This window comes from Ambystoma mexicanum, chromosome 5p (genome assembly GCF_040938575.1).
Source record: "Ambystoma mexicanum isolate Mex_15411 chromosome 5p, UKY_AmexF1_1, whole genome shotgun sequence".
In the NCBI taxonomy this organism is placed as follows: Eukaryota; Metazoa; Chordata; class Amphibia; order Caudata; family Ambystomatidae; genus Ambystoma; species Ambystoma mexicanum.
The window spans coordinates 129699395-129725862 of record NC_090930.1 but is presented as its reverse complement, the minus strand read 5'-3'; the positions used below and the strand labels follow the sequence as shown (position 1 = coordinate 129725862).

At 49.2% G+C, this 26468-nt stretch overlaps 1 protein-coding gene across 4 annotated transcripts in view; it reads right to left on the bottom strand.

Moving 5' to 3' along the window:
• Nucleotides 1-26468, bottom strand: part of STARD8 (StAR related lipid transfer domain containing 8) — a 648599-nt gene that overhangs the window by 44003 nt on the left and 578128 nt on the right. For all 4 annotated transcript variants that reach the window (XM_069612521.1, XM_069612520.1, XM_069612523.1 and 1 more), the window contains one exon: nucleotides 4907-4970. In XM_069612521.1, coding sequence (XP_069468622.1) covers nucleotides 4907-4970 — 64 coding nt within the window. The remainder of the gene's footprint in view (nucleotides 1-4906; nucleotides 4971-26468) is intronic.

Below are 26468 nucleotides of genomic sequence, written 5' to 3'. Positions count from 1 at the left end.
ACCTTTCCTGTCCCCACTCTCTCCATAGTCTCAGTGGCTGTGGGAAAGCTTTGCCTGGGTCCCTCTACTCAGCGGCTGTGAGCAATTTCTTAATTTCCCTATTTCTGACTAGTTGTAAGGCCACTTCTCTCAAATCCGATGGTTGGGCGATATAGCCCTCTCTCCTCTCCTCCGCTTGGCATTTGTGTGACAATCTTCTATTGCTTCCTGTTATGACATAACCGTCTATGGGCCCCTGATGTGGGGGTTTGTCATAGTCTTCTCCAGACTCACTTTCTAAACAGCAGAGAAGAGAAGCTATCCTGTTATCCCTGCTCTAGTTGCTATGGGTGGTCATGATACAGTCTTCTCTATTCACCATGCTCTGAGCAGTTGTGATGGTGTATTTTCTGGTAGCTCCTCTCTGGTTGCTATGGGTGGTCGTGATACAGTGTTTTCGATTCTCCATGCTCTGAGCGGTTGTGACAGTGTCTTTTATGGTCGCTCTACCCTGGTTGCTATGGGTGGTCGTGATACCATCTTTTCTATTTTCCATGCTCTGAACGGTTGTGATGGTGTCTTTTCTGGTCACCCTGCACTGGTTGCTATGGGTGGTCGTGATACTGTCTTTTCTATTCTGCTTGTTCTGACCAGTTATGATGGTGTATTTTCTGTTTGCTCTGCCCTGGTTGCTATGGGTGGTTGTGATACAGTCTTTTCTATTCTCCATGCTGTGAGCGGTTTTGATGGTGTCTTTTCTGGTCACCCTGCACTGGTTGCTATGGGTGGTCGTGATACTGTCTTTTCTATTCTGCTTGCTCTGACCAGTTATGATGGTGTATTTTCTGTTTGCTCTGCCCTGGTTGCTATGGGTGGTTGTGATACAGTCTTTTCTATTCTGCTTGCTCTGACCAGTTATGATGGTGTATTTTCTGTTTGCTCTGCCCTGGTTGCTATGGGTGGTTGTGATACAGTCTTTTCTATTCTCCATGCTGTGAGCGGTTTTGATGGTGTCTTTTCTTGACTCATTGCTCGGATGTCTGAGATAGCTTTCTCTGCCCCCAGTCATTCTCTGGACATCAGCGAGATGTGAAATGTGAGAAGACCATTTGTGAGACCCTATTTTTGAGAAGATGATTATCTTGACTTTCACTATTTCTGGTCCACACATTTTTTTGGGAGATGACACAACTCTAAGAGAGTAAAGACATAATTATATAAAGCTGGGCCTGACACAAAATACCAGATGATTGGTCACTTAAATTAACAGCAGAAGGCTGGTTACTTAAACATTACACAAAAAGTGGTAATTCAGCCATTGAAGAAGATTGGTCTGAAATCAATTGACAGAAGATTGATCACTGAGATTGTTAAGAGAACACTGATCACAAACATCAGCAGGATATTGGTCGGTTAGGTTAACAGCACCGCCTAACAAACAAAACAAAAAAAAGAGGATAAAGGCTACCCAGCCAACTTTCGATTGATAGCATTATTGAAAATAAGCAGTGACATGTTTGCCAAATTACTTTTACAAGAATTGATGGCATGGGAAGATTCCCACACTCTAAGTACATGGTCACAAACTTGCTTTTAGAAATATCTGTCTTCAAGAGATAATTGTGTAGCTCTACCCCATATTGCCCAGAAGTCTCAGGGTGTAAAACATAAATTATTAAACATTGTGGACATTGACTGGGCATGCACTTTAGATATTGTAAATACCAGCAGGTTACCAGACATTTCGTCGAAAACAAATGGTCGACAGGACATTTGGTCGAAACCATTTGGTCGAAAACTAAATGGTCGATTTTTTTTTTTTATTTTCACTTTTTTTTGTTTTTTGCGGGGGTCCCCCCACCCCTTTTTTTTCTAAAAAACCCTTTTTTTCCCTAAACTAAAACCTAAAAAATATATATACAAATAAATAAAAAAATTCGACCATTTGATTTTCTACCAAATTCTGTCGACCAAATGTCTTTCGACGAAATGTCTTTCGGCGAAATGTCCGGACACCATACCAGCACAATATGGAAAATTGAGTTTGAGCATAGCGCTCTATTCTAAAACAGATTCAAAGAGACCGGTTTGGGAACACACTGTTAGAATAGGCATGTAGGGGGCCTATCGCAGGGGTGCTTATTAGCGGCTTTTTCGTTTAATCTATTGTTGGCTAAATTTCGGAGGATTTACAAAAAGCTGCATGCTTTACCCCAAAATCAAACTCGGTCTGTATTGCGCGTCTTGCATATGCAGGCGATTTGACAGCAATGTGCCACAACCGATCGGGCTCCAGCGAGCCCTTACTAATTTTTTCTGCTTATTGCAAACTGAACGATCTTGCCAGAAGTATCGATAAAACTATGGCGTTCTGAAAGATGGGTGCAAATTAGAACAAGTAGATCATTTCCAGTAGAACATATGAATGATGTATTGGTATTGACTTTGCACTGATGATACAACAAAAAGCAAAAGACGGAGTGGCAGGAACTTCTAGCTTTGACCATCACCGAGGCTTAGCAAGGGTTGCCACAGTGGGTAACACTTTTAAGGAGAAAATCTCACCACAAATATTAAAGGTGTGGAATATTAAGACCAAATCCAACGTGGGCATTCTGAAATACACTACTTGACACATTTGTATTTGCCTTCCAAACGGACCCCCAGTACAGGCAATGAGTCTGCAGACTGGACTTGCAGCCGCTAGGGTGAATTGTAAGCGGGCACAACACTTCTTGTGTGACTAACACACAATTTTATATCTTGTGATCAATGGCAGTCAAATTAGGTGGGCGCTTGGGTTGCCCCCCCCCATGCAGTTTTATTTTTACATACTTAAAGCTGTAATGTCGGCTGAAAATAGAAAAGACTTGAGAAAGGCTGGAGAAAGAATCCGGATGTGTGACGTGTAAACACACGTCTAGCGATTATACGAGTGACGTTTGATGGAAGGATGATTGACAGGCCTATTTCAGGTCAGTACCATGGTGCACTCACAAAGGAATAACATGAAAATAATGTAGGTCACCACCAGAGTTGTCCTTTTAAGGTCCCCACACAGATATTGAGATAGGTAAACAAGCGTGCCGCTAAGTGGCCTGAAACATCCATGCATGGTCTCTTTCTTTGTGGGAAGTTGAAGGAATCCAGGAGAAGAATAATGGACTCCTTGTTTGAGGGGACACACGGCAGAGGTACAGAGGAGGCCCTCAAGTTTCTGCTTTTGCCTAAATATTTTGAGTAATCAGTACAAATAGAAGAGCTTTTCTGAAGTTAGAATGGGGAATATAGCCAAAAATGCCAGGTTCCATGTCATTTCATCGTGGGATGTTTTTTCTCAGGGTTTTTTACCGCCGATTTTTTAACGAAAAAACTCATTGAATTTTTTATTTTTTATTTTTGGGGGGCTCCCCCGAACACCCATCGCGTTTAACATTTTATATATTCTTAATATTTTATATATTCCCGAACACCCACACCACACCCCAAATATATATATTTCTAACCCCCTAAAAATTTTGATGAGTTTTTTTTCCCGTAAAATAATCCATGGTAAAAACCCCACGAAAAAACATCCTGCGATCAACGGACGTTGTACCGAATGCCAGATAACAGAGAAGGTTTGGAACTGAAGAGAAAAGGAAGGTGAGGAAGAAAGACGTATTATATATTTTAACAGAAGGTTTAATTTAGACAATGCAAGGGAGATTTTTACCTATATTTTAGTTATAATGTTTTTTTTATTGGAAGATGTATATATTGCGTGAACAATGGTTTCTTGAATTATGATCCCATTTTCACAAAGAATAAAGGAAATATTATGAAAATACTGGTACCTGGAACATCATACGCAGTTCAAGCCATCTCTACCGCTCCCTCTCTCGCACTCTTTCTCTGCATCCTCTTTCTCTCTCTCTCTTTCTTACTCTTTGCCTCACTCATTGACTCATTTTGTGTTTCTGTCTCTTTCTATGTGAGCAACACTTGATTTGGCAGGTGTTTGCTTGATGGAGCCACACCAGCCGTTGCTGACAGGTGCATGGCCAGATGAAAGAAGGTATCTTGAGGGGAAGGAGCTGTGTTTATTTTGTTGCAAACGCAGTTGTTAACCAAAAGGAAGTAACTTGATTGTTCCAACATTGTAAACTGGCTCTTTTTAAAATGTCACAATGTTCATTTGTAATGATCACATCCAGTATGTACTGTGGTCATAATAATGATCTTACACCTTTCTTACTGCGTAAAGCACAATTTCAAAATCAAGACGAAAGAATATCAATTATGTTCTGAGAGGTGATCATTCTGAGGGAGACAGTCTGGAACACTCCCTTTTTTTTAAAATACCCCTAGGAGAAAGGGTAAGGGGCAGAAAGCACATGTGAGAGTTCAAGCCTGCTTTGCATAAAATCAAGGAGCATGTTGGGAACATAAGAAGGACCACAGAACTTCATATTTGCCAAATGTGTGTGTAATAAAAGGGTGGTGTGATAAAGTCACTAAGCACATAATGCACACTGGGTGTAGTACTCATTTAAGTGTTCACAAGAGTTACACTAACATTAAAAACGTTGTTTTGTACCATATATATTGATTCAGACAGCCTCAGAATTAGCATGCGAAGATAAAGTGGCTGCCACGTCGCTATGCAGGAATAATGTTTCTTATACGCAGGAGGATTTTTAGCTGAGTCTCAGGGTAAGTTTAGCTATGCACATCACGTAGTTCCCAAATTCACAGACATCATAAGAGAACTGTATCTCTATATGTTTTATATAGACCCGGTCGGTCACTGTATACACCATGACCGGTCGTTTGCATGTAAGCAGGCGATGTACCGTTTGGATTGACTAAACAGAACATGTTGCTTAGATTGTACTCGAATTCGTAGCGGCCCACAGTGAGCTGTCTTCTGTACCATCACACTTACCTGCTTGTGCTGAAAGTGGACTTCCAGCTTCATAGAGGCACACGAGTTGAGGGTCATCAGCCTCCTGCAAGAGAAGCAGAGAGAGGTTAGAGCCTTGCAGGTGTGGCACGGGGAGTTCCGGTCCTGGGTTGTTATTTTACAAACGACTGTGGTTTAGTACTACAGTAAAAATAGCAGAACTCGAGTGAACCAGGCACCAGGTTGGTAAATGAAAGCCAGTGACTGGAGCATTGTGTCAAGGTGACCTGGAGTCATCTGGAGGTCAAGGACAAGGGGAACTATTGCAGCATATGCATTTTCCCTGATTTCTACCACTTCTCTAACAGTAAACAGAGGATAAAGATGTGCTGACAGATTGTTATGATGGATTTCTGAACTCTGACCTGGAGGGGCAGAGATTCAGAAGGCCAACCTAGTTTCTTGGAACAGGGTAACTTCTGGACAAGCCAGACCAATCAGGGTAGCTATGGCAGGCGGTCAAGACTAAGTCTCAAGAGGGGTGAGGGTGACTGAAAGACCTCAATGAGCACACACAGAAAGGACACTTACAAATTACTCCAGACAGGTGTTATATGAAAAATAGAGACACATTTATTACAAGGCCTGTGGAATATCGACCATAGCAAAGAATCACAATAATACTAAAGTAAACCAACACATCACAATCAACACAATATATATACAAGACCAGAGGGGTCTAACGGATTAAGAAGAACGAGATATGTATACTACCTAGATGGGGAGGAAAATAGGTAGTGCAAGTAATCTTTAGACCCAGTTCCACATCAAAAATACACCTAACTAAGAGGCAGTCCAAGCCCTACGAAGAGAGGAGCCTTATGCTCAATAGTACATGCATGCGCTTGTGCCAATGGACAAACTAGGGTCTCTTCAAGGGTCACTAGCTGCTCAGGAAGGTGGATACGGTCGACGAAGAACACATCCCTCCTATTCAAGCATGACCTCCACTGGAGGGCAGAGGCAAGTTGCGAGTGCGGGACGGAGCCGCTATTTCGCAATAGCTGTGGAAAGGAAAGGGGGCCTCGTGGGCCACTTTATGCGTAAAATTGGGCTCCTGCACTAGGGGCCACCGGTTGGGGTATGGACTACTCACCGGTCCCCGAAGCAGCAGACCCAGACTTCGCCAGTACAGTCCACTTTTCTGGCAGGTTCGAATTTGACGATCAGGACGTCTCGACACAGTGTAGTTTCCGCGGTAGCAGGCTTCAGGGTCAAGGGGGTCACAAGTGCAGGGAACTTGACAGGCCGTTGCCACAGCAGGGCAACACAGTAACCGCGTTGTACTCAGGTCCGGGCGCACTCGTCTCACTTCAGACCTGGGAATGCCAAGTGTACGAAATTCAGGGTGAGGGTGCCGTGGACACAGAGCAAGCTGTATACCCAGTTTCGAGGGCTTCAATGAAGCCGCGGCGGTGACATAGCAAACGTCCTGCGTAACCTGGTCAGCCCACTGGTTGGCCCAGGGACACTTCCGAAGAGGCTTACTTGCAGGGTTTGATGAAGGTGCCGAGAATAGTTGGTCCCACTTGTCTAATGGGTCGAAGCGCTTTTGCAGTCCTTCTAGGACGATCAGATGCAGAGGGGTCTCGCAGGACGACAGCGGGCTCAGGGTGCCAAACCTTCCAGCGGTTCCACGACTCGGCTTCTTGTTGCAGGATACTTGGCTCCTTGTCCTTTGTTTGTGTGAACTCGGGAGATCGACATGGTAGTGGTGTTTTCGGCCTCCTCTTATCCAAAGTTCCCTTTGCGCCAAACCGTAGAGGACCCAATGGGAGATCTGCTCACAAACACTCACTCCATACGTGGACCAATCACGGACCACGGTGGTCCCAGGCATTCAGGACACTCCAGACTCTCTGGCACCCAGGATGTGTATTGGGAACAGACATCCCAGCCCACATCCTGGAGGCACACACACAAGGCATGCAGAAGCCTGCAAATGCTTTGGGTTTCGTGGGAAAGTGCATGACCAAATAAGGACTGACCTGGGTTGGCTCGACCTGGGGAAGGGGCAAGATGGCCAAAGGACAGGACAAAGAACCTCGTGGCATGGCCATTTTGGAGCCAGGCCACCTATTCGTGCCAAACGCGGTAAGCGCGGATAACATGGCAAGAAAGGGTTCAAAACATAAGATAAACGATAGCTGCCACCAGTCCTGTCCGTGACACATCTGCACAGTTCATAAAAAGTCTAGCAAGAGTTTCTAGGGCCTTTGGAATGACTAGAGACCCAAGGGTGCGGTAAAGTAAGTTGCACTGCACTCTTGTTACATGTTGCACAAAAGCTACAACATAAGGAAAGGACTAAGGCAAACAAAGTCTCCCAGTACTGTCTTAAGGGCATGTCAGTTTCCCCATATGAAGTGAGCGAAGGCCCAGAGGAGTGCGGCTGAGGGCTGCGCTTCTCTGGCAAAGGTTAGATCAGGGTGTAGAACAGCAGCAAAACGTTTGGGGGTTGACACATGGAGGGAAAAATTACATTTGACTATGAAATCTTTCCTAACACAGACCACAAAGATTTTGCGTATTGGCAGAAAAAGAGCAAAACTATTCTGAAGTTTCTATACGAAGAACATATGGAGCACACTGATTTTGCATCAGATGTAGAAAGATCTTTCACATTTACCAAAATGCTCTAGTAGCCGTTTCTTCTATTTTTATTGCATAAGCAGAACACAATTATGCACATTCTGTTCAGCAATTTATCAGTGAAAACATGTATGCAAAATAATGTGGATCTACCATTCTGTGGTGAGTTGATGGCTACACGCCCTGCAAGGTCACTGCAACATAGACTTGCTGTTTGCTTTGCCCCATTGCAAACAGCTCCGTTAAACCATGCTCTGTACAGATCGGTCTGTATGGACAATGCCTAGTACCAGTGGGTGCTTTAAGGATATTGGATGGGCCCCACTCGGGGCCAATGGTCATGCCCCATGCCCTGTGTCCACTGTGGGTGGTCGCAGGTCATGTCCAGTGTGCTACATGGGTGTCTGGGAGGTGCCAGGTCATGGGCAATGGCCATGCTCCGTGTCCAGTGGGTGTGACCGCAGGCCATGCCCAGTGAGCTCCATGGGTGTCCGGGAGGTTCTAGGTCATGTGCAATGGCCATGCTGCACGCCCCGTGTCCAGTGGGTGTGGTTGCAGGCCATGGCCAGTGAACTCCATGGTTGTCTAGGAGGTGCTAGGTCATTGGCAAGGGCCAGGACCCATGACCTGTGTCCACTTGGTGTGGTTGCAGGCCATACCTGTGAGCTCCATGGGTGTCTGGGATGTGCTAGGTCATGGGCAATGGTCATGCCCCACGCCCTGTGTCCACTGGGGTTGGTCACAGTCCAGGTCCAGTGAACTTCATGGGTGTCTGGGAGGTGCTAGTTCATGGGCAAGGGCCAAGACCCCTGCCCTTTGTCCACTGTGTGTGGTCGCAGGCTATGCCCAGTGAACTCAATGGGTGTCTGGGAGGTGCTAGGTCATGGGCAATGGCCATGTCCTACACTGTGTCCACTGTGCGTGGTCTCAGGCCATGACCAGTGAACACCATGGGTGCATGGGAGGTGCTAGTCATGGGCAATGGCCTTCTCCAACGCCCTGTGACCACCGGGTGTGGGTCACAGGCCATGCCCAGTGAACTCCATGGGTGCATGGGAGGTGCTAGTCATGGGCAATGCCATGCCCAATGCCCTGTGACCACTGGGTGTGATCACAGGCCATGCCCAGTGAACTCCATGGGTGTACGAGAGGTGCTAGGTCATGGGCAATGGCCAGGACCCATGCAAAGTGACCACTGGGCGTGGCCACATCCCACGCCAATTGGGCTGTGTGGCTGTGTCCGTGTATACCGTTGAAATAAGATCAGTGAAAAGGCTTGAAGTACAGTTGTGTTTATGGCTGGTAAGTTACAAATAGTAACACAAGGAGATCTGTAACATATCTCACCAGTGGCCCACACACTCCTGGTCAGGGAAGCAAAAGGACCAGAATAAGATGGAGCAGAGCTGCTCTGTCCCCAGGTCCAGGAGCTAGTGCAGGAAACACTCAGATCTGTTCTGGAGCCGACACACGCATGAGCAGCCAGCGCTTTAACGAGCAGACCTAGCACGTAAGACGGAATATAGCTTTCAAGCCCTAGCTGGGGGGCAGACATGGGGTTTAACAGCCCGCCAGCTGGTGCTTTGGTAGGCCTGAGCGAAGCTCGACGCAAGTCCATCTCCCGTCATAGAAAAAAAAAAGTAAAACAAATAGCCATCGCCATTGAAATGGAAAAGGGACTAGGTCCCTTTTCGGATGACATCCACCATGGAATACATGTTCCAAAATAGCCACCATCATCCATGCCCCACGCCCTGTGTCCACTGGGGTTGGTCACAGTCCAGGTCCAGTGAACTTCATGGGTGTCTGGGAGGTGCTAGTTCATGGGCAAGGGCCAAGACCCCTGCCCTTTGTCCACTGGGTGTGGTCGCAGGCTATGCCCAGTGAACTCAATGGGTGTCTGGGAGGTGCTAGGTCATGGGCAATGGCCATGTCCTACACTGTGTCCACTGTGCGTGGTCTCAGGCCATGACCAGTGAACACCATGGGTGCATGGGAGGTGCTAGTCATGGGTAATGGCCTTCTCCAACGCCCTGTGACCACCGGGTGTGGGTCACAGGCCATGCCCAGTGAACTCCATGGGTGCATGGGAGGTGCTAGTCATGGGCAATGCCATGCCCAATGCCCTGTGACCACTGGGTGTGATCACAGGCCATGCCCAGTGAACTCCATGGGTGTACGAGAGGTGCTAGGTCATGGGCAATGGCCAGGACCCATGCAAAGTGACCACTGGGCGTGGCCACATCCCACGCCAAGTGGGCTGTGTGGCTGTGTCCGTGTATACCGTTGAAATAAGATCAGTGAAAAGGCTTGAAGTACAGTTGTGTTTATGGCTGGTAAGTTACAAATAGTAACACAAGGAGATCTGTAACATATCTCACCAGTGGCCCACACACTCCTGGTCAGGGAAGCAAAAGGACCAGAATAAGATGGAGCAGAGCTGCTCTGTCCCCAGGTCCAGGAGCTAGTGCAGGAAACACTCATATCTGTTCTGGAGCCGACACACGCATGAGCAGCCAGCGCTTTAACGAGCAGACCTAGCACGTAAGACGGAATATAGCTTTCAAGCCCTAGCTGGGGGGCAGACATGGGGTTTAACAGCCCGCCAGCTGGTGCTTTGGTAGGCCTGAGCGAAGCTCGACGCAAGTCCATCTCCCGTCATAGAAAAAAAAAGTAAAACAAATAGCCATCGCCATTGAAATGGAAAAGGGACTAGGTCCCTTTTCGGATGACATCCACCATGGAATACATGTTCCAAAATAGCCACCATCATCCATGCCCCACGCCCTGTGTCCACTGGGGTTGGTCACAGTCCAGGTCCAGTGAACTTCATGGGTGTCTGGGAGGTGCTAGTTCATGGGCAAGGGCCAAGACCCCTGCCCTTTGTCCACTGGGTGTGGTCGCAGGCTATGCCCAGTGAACTCAATGGGTGTCTGGGAGGTGCTAGGTCATGGGCAATGGCCATGTCCTACACTGTGTCCACTGTGCGTGGTCTCAGGCCATGACCAGTGAACACCATGGGTGCATGGGAGGTGCTAGTCATGGGTAATGGCCTTCTCCAACGCCCTGTGACCACCGGGTGTGGGTCACAGGCCATGCCCAGTGAACTCCATGGGTGCATGGGAGGTGCTAGTCATTGGCAATGCCATTCCCAATGCCCTGTGACCACTGGGTGTGGTCACAGGCCATGCCCAGTGAACTCCATGGGTGTACGAGAGGTGCTAGGTCATGGGCAATGGCCAGGACCCATGCAAAGTGACCACTGGGCGTGGCCACATCCCACGCCAAGTGGGCTGTGTGGCTGTGTCCGTGTATATCGTTGAAATAAGATCAGCGAAAAGGCTTGAAGTACAGTTGTGTTTATGGCTGGTAAGTTACAAATAGTAACACAAGGAGATCTGTGTGCATATCTCACCAGTGGCCCACACACTCCTGGTCAGGGAAGCAAATGGACCGGAACAAGATGGAGCAGAGCTGCTCTGTCCCCAGGTCCAGGAGCTAGTGCAGGAAACACTCAGACCTGTTCTGGAGCCGACACACGCATGAGCAGCCAGCGCTTTAACGAGCAGACCTAGCACGTAAGACGGACTACAGCTTTCAAGCCCTAGTTGGGGGGCAGACATGGGGTTTAACAGCCCGCCAGCTGGTGCTTTGGTAGGCCTGAGCGAAGCTCGACGCAAGTCCATCTCCCGTCATAGAAAAAAAAAAGTAAAACAAATATCCATCGCCATTGAAATGGAAAAGGGACTAGGTCCCTTTTCGGATGACATCCACCATGGAATACATGTTCCAAAATAGCCACCATCATCCAAAAAGACACAGTCTATTTTGATGGTGGCCAGACGGAAGAAGCATCAGGGACCGGCAATGCAAGGCTCTGGTCCTGCAGGTAAATTGGGGTGCGAGGTAGGGGAATTGGTGTGGCCACGCCTCTCAACCCCACCTCCGTTTCACGGCCCCGCCCCTCCAAGGATTAAAAGGATCCCCCAGTACATTTTTTTCCATTTCCAGCACTGCCCATGCTTAATAAATTACGTTTCAGTTGATAAAATTGAGGCCATCAATAGTGCCAAAGGGCTCTATACAAAACCACTTACATTACATTACAATAAAGAAAGGACTTAGGGGTCCGGAGGGATTGGAAGATGGGAGCATACCCCATGGCGGCTTATGCAGTTTTTTTTCTGGCCTTGACCCTATTTAGCGGAGGGCAAATAACTCACTTTATTGAATGATTGTATGTTCGGTGATACTACAGTAAAGACACAATAGTGGCAGTGAACCTGTTCCTACGAGCTCACATTTTTTGCTGCTCAGTGACGAAAGCACAGGGGCATGAAAGTGATTTGCCCAAAAGCACACAGTGTGGTCAAGTATTCAGCCCTTATACCAGGTGGACACTTCTGATGTTCTCCACCTCCCCTCTTGGATAAGGTGTGCAGTGAAGAAGCAACTGTCCGGCATTCTCTGTTCTACGTTAGTGGTGAGACGCTCTCTGCCAATCATTTCTAAGTAAAGGAAAACAAAAAAGGCATGAACCCAATCGTGCCATGATAACAGGCAGAGTGTGGCGGGCAGCGGCCCAGCCCGTCTCTTAATAACACACTGAGGCTGGTTAATTAAAAAGCTTTGGCATTTCACTGAGCCTGGATTAGCCAGGATTAGTTGGCATTCCCAAGCATATCAGTTTATAATGCAATATTCACAGGGAAGCCAGTGCCACAAGCAGGTGGCAGTACGGCAAGGGGTGCCCATTATTTCGCACTGGTATTTGAATTCATCTGTGATGTGTCACAAACGATGTTCTCTCGCCTGGATTGAAATGATGGCGGCCATCTTGGGTACGCATTGCCAGGATGAGCCTGTCTAACGTCCTGGGTAATGTATACTGGAAAAAATGTGGCTGTTATATACTATGTATGTCCCTGCGTTCGGGAAATGTTAGGTTATAAATATACCTTGATGTGTATGTGGTGCTAGTACTACCAGCATACAAAACAAACATTTCCAGGTCCAATCGCTGGGTCAAGAGTCTGCAACATGTAGCTCTTCATATGCTTTGGACTACGACTCCCATGATCTCTCACCATTGACTATGCTGGGTCGGGATGATTGGGGATGTAGTCAAAAACATCCAGTGATCCAAAGATTGCAGATCCTTGCAGCAGAGGATAGAGGACTATTTGCAGCACCGATTGTTGCTATTCCCCAACTCAATTCTATAAATGTCTATCAATAGCTGAAGAAGGAATGGCAGAGTTCGCCTTGATCGAATTTGAACCTGTGACCTTCTGATTTCTCACTGAGCTCAACAATAACCACTTAAGTCACTGAGGTACTCTACTTGTGTATCGACTATAATGGCCACAGTTTGCTTCAAACTGCTGAGGGTCAGTTTTAACAGTGAAGCAACTGGAGTGAGAAAGCCTGTTCATTTTAAGGGTAGACTTTGACGTGTAAGCATTGCACCGGGGAAGAGTGACCATGCAGAGTAGATATGTTGGATAAATATTGAGGCGATAAGCCGCTCCGTGGTGGGCCGACCCAGTAGGTAACAGCCTGCTGCCCAAGTTAAGGGGCCGAGCGAAGAGAGCGTCCCTTAACGAGGATGGCGGTGTTGTTACTGACTGTGTCAGCATGCCGCCAAGAAACATATCAGCATTAGTACCCGTGAATTTCCCTACACGGGGGCTAATGGTGCCTTTTTTTCTGAAAGAAAGAAATACAATAAACGTACCTTTATCTCGTGGCCCAGCTCTGTGGAGTGCTGCTTGTCAGCGAAGTCCGTTTTCAATGTTGATAACTGTAACGTCATCAACCTGAAAAATGACTTCCGAGGACACCAGGACTGCTCAGTACCGGGCCGTGAGATAAGGGTACGTTTCCTTTTTTTTAGACACAAAAAAAACACATCTTTAGCACCCGTATAGGGACCTGTTGCGTCCCTTTTGTATTGTCATTTGACAATCCCTTGTCATGGAGCCTAGTCTCCTTTCTATTGTTCTTGTTCTGGTGGGCTGCGCTCCACGTGTTATAGTAGAGGCGGGGTTACCGGCGGGAGTTTAGTTTCACGTGGAAATAAAGAGAGATCAGACGCATCAGCACAGCTCCCTGTGATTTATTGAACGGATTCATTTTTAGGGTCATATTGCATGCAGTGCATGAATGATGCAGTCTACAATTTAACAGGACCTACATGGTAACACTGCCATTCGTCTTCTCTTTCTTCTTCCTTTTTCGTCTATTTCCCCATCTCTCCAGTCCATCTCTTCTCTTACTTCACTTCCTTGTTATCGAATTTCCATGGTCTCACTCCTCCATACCTTTCCTCTCTTTATCTAACTATATACCCCATCACACACTACGATCACAATCACAATTTCTCCTTGCTGCTCCCTCCCGTCCTTGTGCCTCTTCTCGCTCCTCCTTGCTACTCCCTCAGGTCCTTGTGCCTCTTCTCGCTCCTCCTTACTGCTCCCTATGATCCTTGTGCCTCTTCTTGCTCCTCCTTGCTACTCCCTCAGGTCCGTGTGCCTCTTCTCGCTCCTCCTTGCTGCTCCCTCTGGTCTTTGTGCCTCTTCTCGCTCCCCCTTGCTACTCCCTCAGGTCCTTGTGCCTATTCTCGCTCCTCCTTGCTGCTCCCTATGGTCCTTGTGCCTCTTCTCGCTCCTCCTTGCTACTCCCTCAGGTCCTTGTGCCTCTTCTCGCTCCTCCTTGCTGCTCCCTCTGGTCCTTGCGCCTCTTCTCGCTCCTCCTTGCTGCTCCCTCTGGTCTTTGCGCCTCTTCTCGCTCTTCCTTGCTGCTCCCTCTGGTCCTTGCGCCTCTTCTCGCTCCTCCTTGCTACTCCCTCAGGTCCTTGTGCCTATTCTCGCTCCTCCTTGCTGCTCCCTATGGTCCTTGTGTCTCTTCTTGCTCCTCCTTGCTGCTCCCTCAGGTCCTTGTGCCTATTCTCGCTCCTCCTTGCTGCTCCCTATGGTCCTTGTGCCTCTTCTTGCTCCTCCTTGCTGCTCCCTCTGGTCTTTGTGCCTCTTCTCGCTCCTCCTTGCTACTCCCTCAGGTCCTTGTGCCTCTTCTCGCTCCTCCTTACTGCTCCCTATGATCCTTGTGCCTCTTCTTGCTCCTCCTTGCTACTCCCTCAGGTCCGTGTGCCTCTTCTCGCTCCTCCTTGCTGCTCCCTCTGGTCTTTGTGCCTCTTCTCGCTCCCCCTTGCTACTCCCTCAGGTCCTTGTGCCTATTCTCGCTCCTCCTTGCTGCTCCCTATGGTCCTTGTGCCTCTTCTCGCTCCTCCTTGCTACTCCCTCAGGTCCTTGTGCCTCTTGTCGCTCCTCCTTGCTGCTCCCTCTGGTCCTTGTGCCTCTTCTCGCTCCTCCTTGCTGCTCCCTCTGGTCCTTGCGCCTCTTCTCGCTCCTCCTTGCTGCTCCCTCTGGTCCTTGCGCCTCTTCTCGCTCTTCCTTGCTGCTCCCTCTGGTCCTTGCGCCTCTTCTCGCTCCTCCTTGCTACTCCCTCAGGTCCTTGTGCCTATTCTCGCTCCTCCTTGCTGCTCCCTATGGTCCTTGTGCCTCTTCTTGCTCCTCCTTGCTGCTCCCTCTGGTCTTTGTGCCTCTTCTCGCTCCTCCTTGCTGCTCCCTCCGGTCCTTGCGCCTCTTCTTGCTTCCGCTCTTTCGCACTTCTTGCTCCTAAATTCTGGATCTCTTTGCCTCTAACCATCCGCTCGGCTCCCGCGTCGCATCTCTTTCTCAGTTGCCTCAAAGCCAATCTTCCTTCTATCCTCTCTAACTGATTTTGTATTTGTTGGCCTTCTTTTGTTCTCGTCAATTGTTGATTACATACTGGGACGTCCCAATCTTATCTTTGGTTGGTGGGAAGCATCGCCACCATTTGCCAACTGTTGCGCCATAGACCAGGGAAAGAGCTGGTGAGGTTCTATCAAGTGCTGAACTCCAGGTATTCCGTGCTGTGAGTACTAACTTTGACTTACAAAGTTGTGCGCTGCAAAAAGGTACACATAGTATAGACACACCAGAGTCTTCATGCCTCTGGATTTGGTGCGCTATACAAATGAATAAAATGTCTCGGGAGGATAGCTCAGGAGCAACACGCTCGCCTTAGAAGCAAGACAACGCTGAGGAACACAGGTTCGATCGCCGGGTCCGTGCTTAGAAACCTTTGGGTATTAAGTGCATTATAAATAACCAATAACAATTTACAAATAAAATAAAATAGTGCATGATCCCGGCAGCAGAAACAAAGCATGTGTGACATCAATGTGTAAAGCATAGAGGTGCACAGTGCTTTAAGTGGGATAGGGAATCGAAGGGGGGGCTCCAGTGTGCCGTGATGCACATTTTTGGTGGTGGGGCCTAAAAAAGGTCTAGCGCACCCTCAAATCCAGAAAGCCATTAATTAAAAGAGGTGGGGCCTGCATAAGAGTTCAACTTTAAAAATACATATGAAATATAATAAAAGCGCTTACAAATAATGACCAAAATGAATATATTCATGTACAAAATAAAACCTCAAACCAAAATAGGCCACTGCATCATACAATCCCATAGATCCTTAGAAAGAAATCTGTGATTCTTATGCACTACTGACACCATTGGAATGACAATACTTAAATATGATGTAGTGCAATAATGAAACCTGTTTGAAAACAACCTAATTCAAAATATATTAAACTGATGGTGTAATTATAAACATGACTGATAGTGACATCAACTGGCGAAGAGCAGTATTGTCACTCACCTTTGTATTCATATTACTGCATGAAAGGATCTGGTCTGGAAAATCATTTTGGGGAGCCCTGGCTCAAGGGCAATATTTGGAAACTGCTGCCGGGCTGAGCCATGGCTAGCCCTGGCCCACTTAAAGCCCTGGTGGTGCACCACCGCAGTTAAGGCATTTGTATACGCCCTTCTGTAGCCTCACAACACCTTGCCAATTATGCCAGTACCTGTATGTTTGAAGGCTATACCTGTGTTGTGAAGTTATTACTCCAGTAACTGGTGGTAGCACTTAGACTTGTGACGAGTCCAGCTGTTAGGGGGGGAATGTTTGGGAAATGTCTATACAACAGAATGTCCTTTGTCAATATGTGTTAGATTTTTATTCCCCCATATTGCATATGTTATATGTGTGCATTTAGGACAAGTACATCGATATAAAGCCTTTCCTTCAAATATAATACACGAGAACACACTAGATACGCTTACACCACACTTTCCGGCAGCCATTACTCTGATGGCAACATGTCACTCCACAACAGTGGTAGTAGACTAGGATAACAAAGCCCCCAATACAATTTTGAGCAAACCTATTGCTGGTCACCCTTGCCAACCCAATCTCACCAACAACACACACGAAGCACCAACATCTCACCCAATCAACATATGACCAAAGGCTGCACCGGCGGCCACACGCCGTTCACCCACAGTGCAAAACACAGAACAGTGCACGTGCTACGCATGTGTACAGAGCCAACCACAGGAGGCGGAACACCAAGCACGCCCATTACCGGCAAGCAAACAACACACAAGAGATGCCCCAACCCTTGGCCCTCATGCAAGCAACACACCATCAAATGCCGTACAGGTGGCAGGCAGCGTGACACCGTCCAACAGCGCCACACTCTGAATAGAACCCACGATTAAACAATGCCACAGGAAAGCAATGGCAACCAGCACAGGGGCATCAGTTTGGCCCTAGAAAAATCTAAACTGGGCACATTGTGAGGCGGCTGGAAAAATGTCCCATCGGCTGGGGCCATCATGACCCTTCCACCTTGGCTTTAGACTGCAACAGAAAAACGCTTCCATAACTGACATGCATGTTCATGCTTGCGATGGGCAATCCAGCAAATCTCAGTGGACCCCTCATGAAATGCTAATCCTGCCTCATAAGTGCTATACTTTGCACCAATGCCATCACATGCCCTATATGACCAGTTTATCATATATACACAGCGCATTGAGACTATAATAATGGTAAAATGGCGCTAACCAAATGACAAGTACAATACAATGAACACAGGCAATGGGCTATGGTATGGCATTTAAGACCCTGATGCCATTCTTGGGTCTCCCATATGCCCAGCACACTTCAGCTCAGCCAAGAGTTGTGGCCAACGCAGTGCACATAAGGCACTGCCACACAGTGGTCTACGGGCAAACACAGTGGCTACCCAGAACCCCCAAGTGGACTGCTAGCAAACAAACCTACACACTATGGCCCACTCCATGCATCACCAACTCAGGGGGGTGGGGAGCGAGAACGAGATGGGGAAGAAAGGTGCGGCGGAAGACCGTCGAAGGTTGGGTGGACAGCCTGGGAAGCTGCCATGAGATGTGGAGTCCAATGGAGAAAAGAATCTGTCTAGAGTGAATAGAAGGAAAGACAGTGATGCGTTGGAAAATGCACAGCAGGGAAAAGGGTGAGCGTGAAGAGGAACCAGGAAGAGAAGGGAAGGAGGCATGCAATAGAGAGGTGAGAAAATAGAACAACCAGGTTTCAGGAATGAACACGCATGAGGTGGAAAATGGAGGGAATGATGACATGGATGGGATGAACAATGCAGCGACGGGCAATGAGAGGGATGTGGAGGCAATGACATGAATGGGATGGAAGTGGAGCGACGGGCAAGGATAGGGATAAGGAATGGTGGCAATGACATGAATGGGATGAACAGTGGAGCGACGGGCAAGGATAGGGATAAGGAATGGAGGCAATGGCATGAATGGGATGAACAATGGCGGAAAGGACAGTGATAAGGAATGGAGGGAAGGACATGAATGGGATGGACAGTGGACTGACGGGCAAGGATAGGGAGGGATAAGGAATGGAGGAAATTACATGAATGGGATGAACAGTGGAGCGAAGGCAAGGATAGGGAGGGATAAGGAATGGAGGCAATGACATGAATGGGATGAACAGTGGAGCGACGGGCAAGGATAGGGATGTGGAATGGAGGCAATGACATGAATGGGATGGACAGTGGCAGGAAGGACAGGGATAAGGAATGGAGGCAAGGACATGAATGGGATGGACAGTGGCAGGAAGGACAGGGATAAGGAATGGAGGCAATGATATGAATGGGATGAACAGTGGAGTGACGGGCAAGGATAGGGATAAGGAATGGAGGCAATGACATAAATGGGATGGACAGTGGAGCAACAGGCAAGGATAGGGATGTGGAATGGAGGCAATGACATGAATGGGATGAACAGTGGCGGAAAGGACAGGGATAAGGAATGGAGGGAAGGACATGAATGGGATGGACAGTGGACCGACGGGCAAGGATAGGGAGGGATAAGGAATGGAGGAAATTACATGAATGGGATGAATAGTTGAGCGAAGGCAAGGATAGGGAGGGATAAGGAATGGAGGCAATGACATGAATGGGATGAACAGTGGAGCGACGGGCAAGGATAGGGATGTGGAATGGAGGCAATGGCATGAATGGGATGAACAGTGGCGGAAAGGACAGGGATAAGGAATGAAGGGAAGGACATGAATGGGATGGACAGTGGACCGACGGGCAAGGATAGGGAGGGATAAGGAATGGAGGCAATGACATGAATGGGATGAACAGTGGAGCGACGAGCAAGGATAGGGATGTGGAATGGAGGTAATGGCATGAATGGGATGAACAGTGGCGGAAAGGACAGGGATAAGGAATGGAGGGAAGGACATGAATGGGATGGACAGTGGACCGACGGGCAAGGATAGGGTGGGATAAGGAATGGAGGCAATGACATGAATGGGATGAACAGTGGAGCGACGGGCAAGGATAGGGATGTGGAATGGAGGCAATGGCATGAATGGGATGAACAGTGGCGGAAAGGACAGGGATAAGGAATGGAGGGAAGGACCATGGCACATAAAGTGGCCCTTGATTTCATTGTGCCCCAATAAAAGCTTTGTTGTATGTATGAGGTAACGATTGCCCAGAGTATGAGATGCTGTGTGACTGCGCTGCTTTCCCCGTGCTACTCTAAATTCTCCAATGCACAGTTAGGAACCCTCCCAATGGTATGTATTTTGCCAACCTATGAAGCCTGAAAAGCAGATCCACGCAGGCTTGACATGTGGCCAACTTTGCACCAGACCTCCAGATGAACTGGCCTGCTGTTAAATCCCAGTTACCAGTTTAATGTTATCCACTACAGAGTGTAATTTGCTTTCTGACTTTGAGAACATTTAGGCATGTGATTGGTAATTTTACTATAACTGATAACTCAGTGGGTTGAGCGCTCACTGCTGCAATGTGTGTGTGATCTGCAAGTTGCAGCTTCAAATCCTAGCAAGGCCAACTCCGCCGTTCATCCTTCTGAGGTCGATACATGAGTACCAATACAGGTTGGGAGATATTGTTATACATTTGTTATATATAAAGTGCTTAAGCGTAAGTGCTATACAATAACACATCATTATCATTTGACTTTGGACGTCTGCTTGCATTCACAGTAATTTGGTAATATGGGTCTATACACACTGATATTAGCGATACACATGGTGATCCATTCCTGTATGAAATGTATATCACATTACAGTGATATCGTAACCATATTTTTAGTAGTGTACTTAGGAACAATGCTATGTGATGCCACTTCCTGTTTTGTCAAGGGGTGAAAGGTCACTTGCCATCGCATCCTGTGATGTCACTTCGGGTGGGGTCAAATGACCTCACTTCCTGTGATGTCATCAGAGGTCAAAGGGCGTGGGATGTCACTTCCCTTACCCCTGGCATTTTGGTGAAACGACGTCCCTGGGATAGGGGTGGAGGATGGAGGGAAGGACGCTGTTGATATGGGCGACAGGAAGCAGGAGGGGGAGAAAAGACAGCTGAGCATGGGGGGTGCCAAGGGATCAGAGAGGGGGAGTGTGGGCTCAGACAGAGGATGAAGAAGGCAGATGAGGGGGGATTGAAGGCAAAGAGGAAGCTGGCGTTACTAGACGGGCAGCACAGCTGTGGCTTCACACAATATCCGCTTTGTCTTTCGAGGACACTTTCAGTGCAGAGCAATTGATGAACAATTTACTCAAAGAGTAATAGGTTTTCGAACTAGTCTCAGTGAAATCGTAAAGCGCATGCCCTGTGCTTAAACTGCGGAGTCCTCACAAATCGCCCTGGTATGCTGGTAAGCGAGCCCCTTAACAATTCCCCGATGCGCGAGGATTCGTCCAAGAGAGCCCCCCACGTTCCTCGCTCGCCCCCCACGCCCCCCCAAGATATGCGCTCCCCTCGATGGCACAAGTGATGTTGCTCAACACCCAATCGTCCATTACGAACACTTTCCAACTTTCGAAATAACTTAAAATCGGGACTGCAAATTAAATCGGGGGTGAAATGCAAGGGCAGTGCAGCGCATGACAGTGCGCGATGGCAGGACTGTGCCTCTGGAAGGCTGGTGGGGCCCGGGGAAATCCGCGAGAGTGCCAGCAGGCTGGGTCACTGAGAGACCCGAGGCTCGCCTGAAGAAAGGGAACGTATTCGACATCCCGTGTTGCCTGATCGGCCAGTAGTGAGTGTGACACGACAGTGAGCAGCTGGCAGATCTCCTGATGCCCCGCTAGGCCCCAGGAACTCTATGTTTCAGAACATGTGTTGGCCAGCTTGCTGCCAGGTCAAAGCTGCAGAGGGTGCTGCTGCACCTCAGAACACAATTCAAGCACACTGATAGTGTCCATACAAATGAAGCCTAAATGCTAGGCAGGTGCCCTTTAGAAATCCTTCGCCCTTCCCCAAGAGCTTGTGTTGCTTAATACTCACAGGTAAATAGCAAAATGCAGGCATTTTAGCAGCTCATGTGCAGAAACGTTCCCGTTCAAGTTTGGAGTAGAAGCGCAGGAAAGGGGATCTTCTCTCCCAGTAATGGAGGAGCACGTCAACAGGCAGCGCAAGAAGGAGCTACTCTCCCAGTGATGGAGGTGCACATCAACAGGCAGCGCAGGAAGGAGCTTCTCTCCCAGTGATGCGGGTGCACGTCACCAGGCATCACAAGAGAAAGGGGCTCCTCTCCCGGTGATGGGGTGCACGTCAAAAGGCAGCGCAAGAGAAAGGGGCTTCTCTCCCAGTGGTGGAGGTGCACCACTACAGGCAGCGCAAGAAAATCAAGCTCCTCTCCCAGTGATGAGGTGCACGTCAACAGGAAGCACAAGAGAAAGGAGCTACTCCCTCCGTGATGGAGGTGCACGTCACCAGGCAGTGCAAGAGAAAGGAGCTTCTCTCCCAGTGATGGAGGTGCACATCAACAGGCAGCGCAAGAAGGAGCTACTCTCCCAGTGATGGAGGTGCACATCAACAGGCAGCGCAAGAAGGAGCTTCTCTCCCAGTGATGCGGGTGCACGTCACCAGGCATCACAAGAGAAAGGGGCTTCTCTCCCGGTGATGGGGTGCACGTCAACAGGCAGCGCAAGAGAAAGGGGCTTTTCCCCCGGTGATGGGGTGCACGTCAACAGGCAGTGCAAGAGAAAGGGGCTTCTCTCCTGGTGATGGGGGTGCACGTCAACAGAGAGCGCAAGAAGGAGCTTCTCTCCCAGTGATGGGGGTGCAGGTCAACAGGAAGCGCAAGAGAAAGGAGCTTCTGTCCCAGTGGTGGAGGTGCACCTCTACAGGCAGCGCAAGAAAAAGGAGCTTCCCTTCCAGTGATAGGGGTGCATGTCACCAGCCGAGCAAGAGAAAGGAGCTTCTCTCCCAGTGATGGGGTTGCACGCAAACAGGCTGCACAGGAGAAAGGAGCCTCTCTCCCACAATGGAGGTGCACCTCTACATGCAGCGCAAGAAAAAGGAGCTTCTCTCCCAGTGATGGGGGTGCATGTCAACAGGCAGCGCAAGAAAAAGGAGCTCCTATCTCAGTGATGGGGGTGCATGTCACCAGGCAGCGCAAGACAAAGGAGCTTCTCTCCCAGTGATGGGGGTGCACGTCAACAGGAAGCACAAGAGAAAGGAGTTTCTGTCCCAGTGGTGGAGGTGCACCTCTACAGGCAGCGCAAGAAAAAGGAGCTTTTCTCCCAGTGATGGGGGTGCACTTCACCAGCAACACAAGAGAAAGGAGCTTCTCTCCCAATGATGGAGGTGCACGTCAAGAGGCAGCACAAGAAAAAGGAGCTTCTCTCCCAGTGATGGGGGTGCAGGTCAACAGGCAGCGCAAGAGAAAGGAGCTTCTCACCCAGTGATGGGGGTGCACGTCAAGAGGCAGCGCAAGAAGGAGCTTCTCTCCCAGTGATGGGGGTGCACGTCAAGAGGCAACGCAAGAAGGAGCTTCTCTCCCAGTGATGGGGGTGCACGTCAACAGGCAGCGCAAGAGAAAGGAGCTTCTCTCCCAGTGATGGGGGTGCACGTCAAGAGGCAGCGCAAGAAAAAGGAGCTTCTCACCCAGTGATGGGGGTGCACGTCAACAGGCAGTTCAAGAGAAAGGAGTTTCTGTCCCAGTGGTGGAGGTGCACCTCTACAGGCAGCGCAAGAAAAATGAGCTTCTCTCCCAGTGATGGAGGAGCACGTCAACAGGAAGCACAAGAGAAAGGAGTTTCTGTCCCAGTGGTGGAGGTGCACCTCTACAGGCAGTGCAAGAAAAAGGAGCTTCCCTCCCAGTGATGGGGGTGCATAGCACCAGCCGGGCAAGAGAAAGGAGCTTCTCTCCCAGTGATGGGGGTGCACGCAAACAGGCAGCGCAGGAGAAAGGAGCTTCTCTCCCACTGGTGGAGGTGCACCTCTACAGGCAGCGCAGGAGAAAGGAGCTTCTCTCCCACTGGTGGAGGTGCACCTCTACAGGCAGCGCAGGAAAAAGGAGCTTCTCTCCCAGTGATGGGGGTGCATGTCACCAGGCAGCGCAAGAAAAAGGAGCTTCTCTCCCAGTGATGGGGGTGCACGTCAAAGGAAGCACAAGAGAAAGGAGTTTCTGTCCCAGTGATGGGGGTGCACGTTAAGAGGCAGCACAAGAGAAAGGAGCTTCTCTCCCAGTGATGGGGTGCATGTCACCAGGCAGCGCAAGAAAAAGGAGCTTTTCTCCCAGGGATGGGGGTGCACTTCATCAGCCACGCAAGAGAAAGGAGCTTCTCTCCCAATGATGGAGGTGCACATCAAGAGGCAGCACAAGAAAAAGGAGCTTCTCTCCCAGTGATGGGGGTGCACGTCAAGAGACAGCGCAAGAAAAAGGAGCTTCTCACCCAGTGATGGGGGTGCACGTCAACAGGCAGCGCAAGAAAAAGGAGCTTCCCTCCCAGTGATGGGGGTGCACGTTAAGAGGCAGCACAAGAAAAAGGAGCTTCTCACCCAGTGATGGGGGTGCACGTCAACAGGCAGCGCAAGAAAAAGGAGCTTCTCTCACAGTGATGGGGGTGCACGTCAACAGGCAGCGCAAGAGAAAGGAGCTTCTCTCCTAGTGATGAGGTGCATGCAAACAGGCAGTACAAGAGAAAGGATCTTCTCTCCCAGTGGTGAAGGTGCACCTCTACAGGCAGTGCAAGAAAAAGGAACTTCTCTCCCATTGATGGGGGTGCATGTCACCAGGCAGCGCAAGAAAAAGGAGCTTCTCTCCCAGTGATGGGGGTGCACTTCACCAGCCACGCAAGAGAAAGGATCTTCTCTCCCAGTGGTGAAGGTGCACCTCTACAGGCAGCGCAAGATAAAGGAGCTTCTCTCCCAGTGATGGAGGAGCACGTCAACAGGATGCACAAGAGAAAGGTTTTTTATGTCCAAGTGGTGCAGGTGCACCTCTACAGGCAGCGCAAGAAAAAGGAGCTTTTCTCCCAGTGATGGGGGTGCACTTCACCAGCCACGCAAGAGAAAGGATCTTCTCTCCCAGTGGTGGAGGTGCACCTCTACAGGCAGCGCAAGATAAAGGAGCTTCTCTCCCAGTGATGGAGGAGCACGTCAACAGGATGCACAAGAGAAAGGTTTTTTATGTCCAAGTGGTGCAGGTGCACCTCTACAGGCAGCGCAAGAAAAAGGAGCTTCCCTCCCAGTGATGGGGGTGCATGTCACCAGCCGGGCAAGAGAAAGGAGCTTCTCTCCCAGTGATGGGGGTGCACGCAAACAGGCAGCGCAGGAGAAAGGAGCTTCTCTCCCACTGGTGGAGGTGCACCTCTACAGGCAGCGCAAGAAAAAGGAGCCTCTCTCCCAGTGATGGGGGTGCATGTCACCAGGCAGCACAAGAAAAAGGAGCTTCTATCTCAGTGATGGGGGTGCATGTCACCAAGCAGCGCAAGAAAAAGGAGCTTCTCTCCCAGTGATGGAGGAGCACGTCAACAGGAAGCACAAGATAAAGGAGTTTCTGTCCCAGTGGTGGAGGTGCACCTCTACAGGCAGCGCAAGAAAAAGGAGCTTTTCTCCCAGTGATGGGGGTGCACTTCACCAGCCACGCAAGAGAAAGGATCTTCTCTCCCAGTGGTGGAGGTGCACCTCTACAGGCAGCGCAAGAAAAACGGGCTTCCCTCCCAGTGATGGGGGTGCATGTCACCAGCCGGGCAAGAGAAAGGAGCTTCTCTCCCAGTGATGGGGGTGCACGCAAACAGGCAGCGCAGGAGAAAGGAGCTTCTCTCCCACTGGTGGAGGTGCACCTCTACAGGCAGCGCAAGAAAAAGGAGCCTCTCTCCCAGTGATGGGGGTGCATGTCACCAGGCAGCACAAGAAAAAGGAGCTTCTATCTCAGTGATGGGGGTGCATGTCACCAAGCAGCGCAAGAAAAAGGAGCTTCTCTCCCAGTGATGGAGGAGCACGTCAACAGGAAGCACAAGATAAAGGAGTTTCTGTCCCAGTGGTGGAGGTGCACCTCTACAGGCAGCGCAAGAAAAAGGAGCTTTTCTCCCAGTGATGGGGGTGCATGTCAACAGGCAGCACAAGAAAAAGACGGTTCTCTACAAATGGTGGAGGTGATGCTCACAGGCAGTGAAAGGAAAAGGAGCTTCTATACCAGTGCTGGAGGTTGCGTCCACAGGCAGTGCAGGAGAATGGAGCTTCTCTCCCTGTGTTGGAGGTGGTGTCCACAGGCAGTGAAAGGAAAAGGAGTTTCTCTACCAGTGCTGGAGGTTGCGTCCACAGGCAGTGCAGGAGAATGGAGCTTCTCTCCCTGTGTTGGAGGTGGTGTCCACAGGCAGAGCAGGAGAATGGAGCTTCTCTCCCAGTGTTGGAGGTGGTGTCCACAGGCAGTCAGGAGAATGGAGCTTCTCTCCCTGTGTTGGAGGTGGTGTCCACAGGCAGCGCAGGAGGAAGGATACTCAGTCCCGGTTGTGTAGCTGGACACAGTGCAGATGAAGTCCACAAGGCACCAAAGTCGATTTTCCCTCCCTGCAGCAAATCACTCGACGTGGCATTCGTTGCCGCTGTCTTGATGCCAATGTCCCAGCTCATGGGGAAAGTACGAGTTTGTCTCATGTACCTGCTCCACGTTGTCATGTGGGATAATTGCAGCAGGGACAAACTTTCAACGGCAAGGTGAGCCCGTCCAAGGCACGCCTCCTGATAAGGCGTGCAGAAAACCTTGAAGAGAACATATCAGGTCACCTACACCTTGGCAAACATCCCACTCTTTAATCACATGCCAATGTTCTTCCACTGAATTGGCATATGCACAAACTCTTCGTTTACACCAGTGCAAACGCTCCAAGCTGCACAGTGCTCACAGGTATATGTGTATAGGAACCTAAAGAAATGTATCCAACTCTTTGCTTATTCATTTGAATGTGTGTAAATGTCTACATGCTGCCTTTCAGCCTCTGCTCTTTGAGGATGGATTACAAGAGAAGGAACACTAAAAGATTTGCCCAGCCCCAAGAAGTGTCTGGTCGGGCCTGAGTGTTAAGCCTTTGTCCTAGTATCTGGCACATCGATGGCAGAGTCTTGGGTGGAAAGGTGGACACAGAGTCCCAGCAGGACAAGGTTTGTAGCAACATCAGAGGTCTACGCGTGAATCAGAATCTCAGATCTAGATGCCAATCGGAATCACAGGTATAGGTG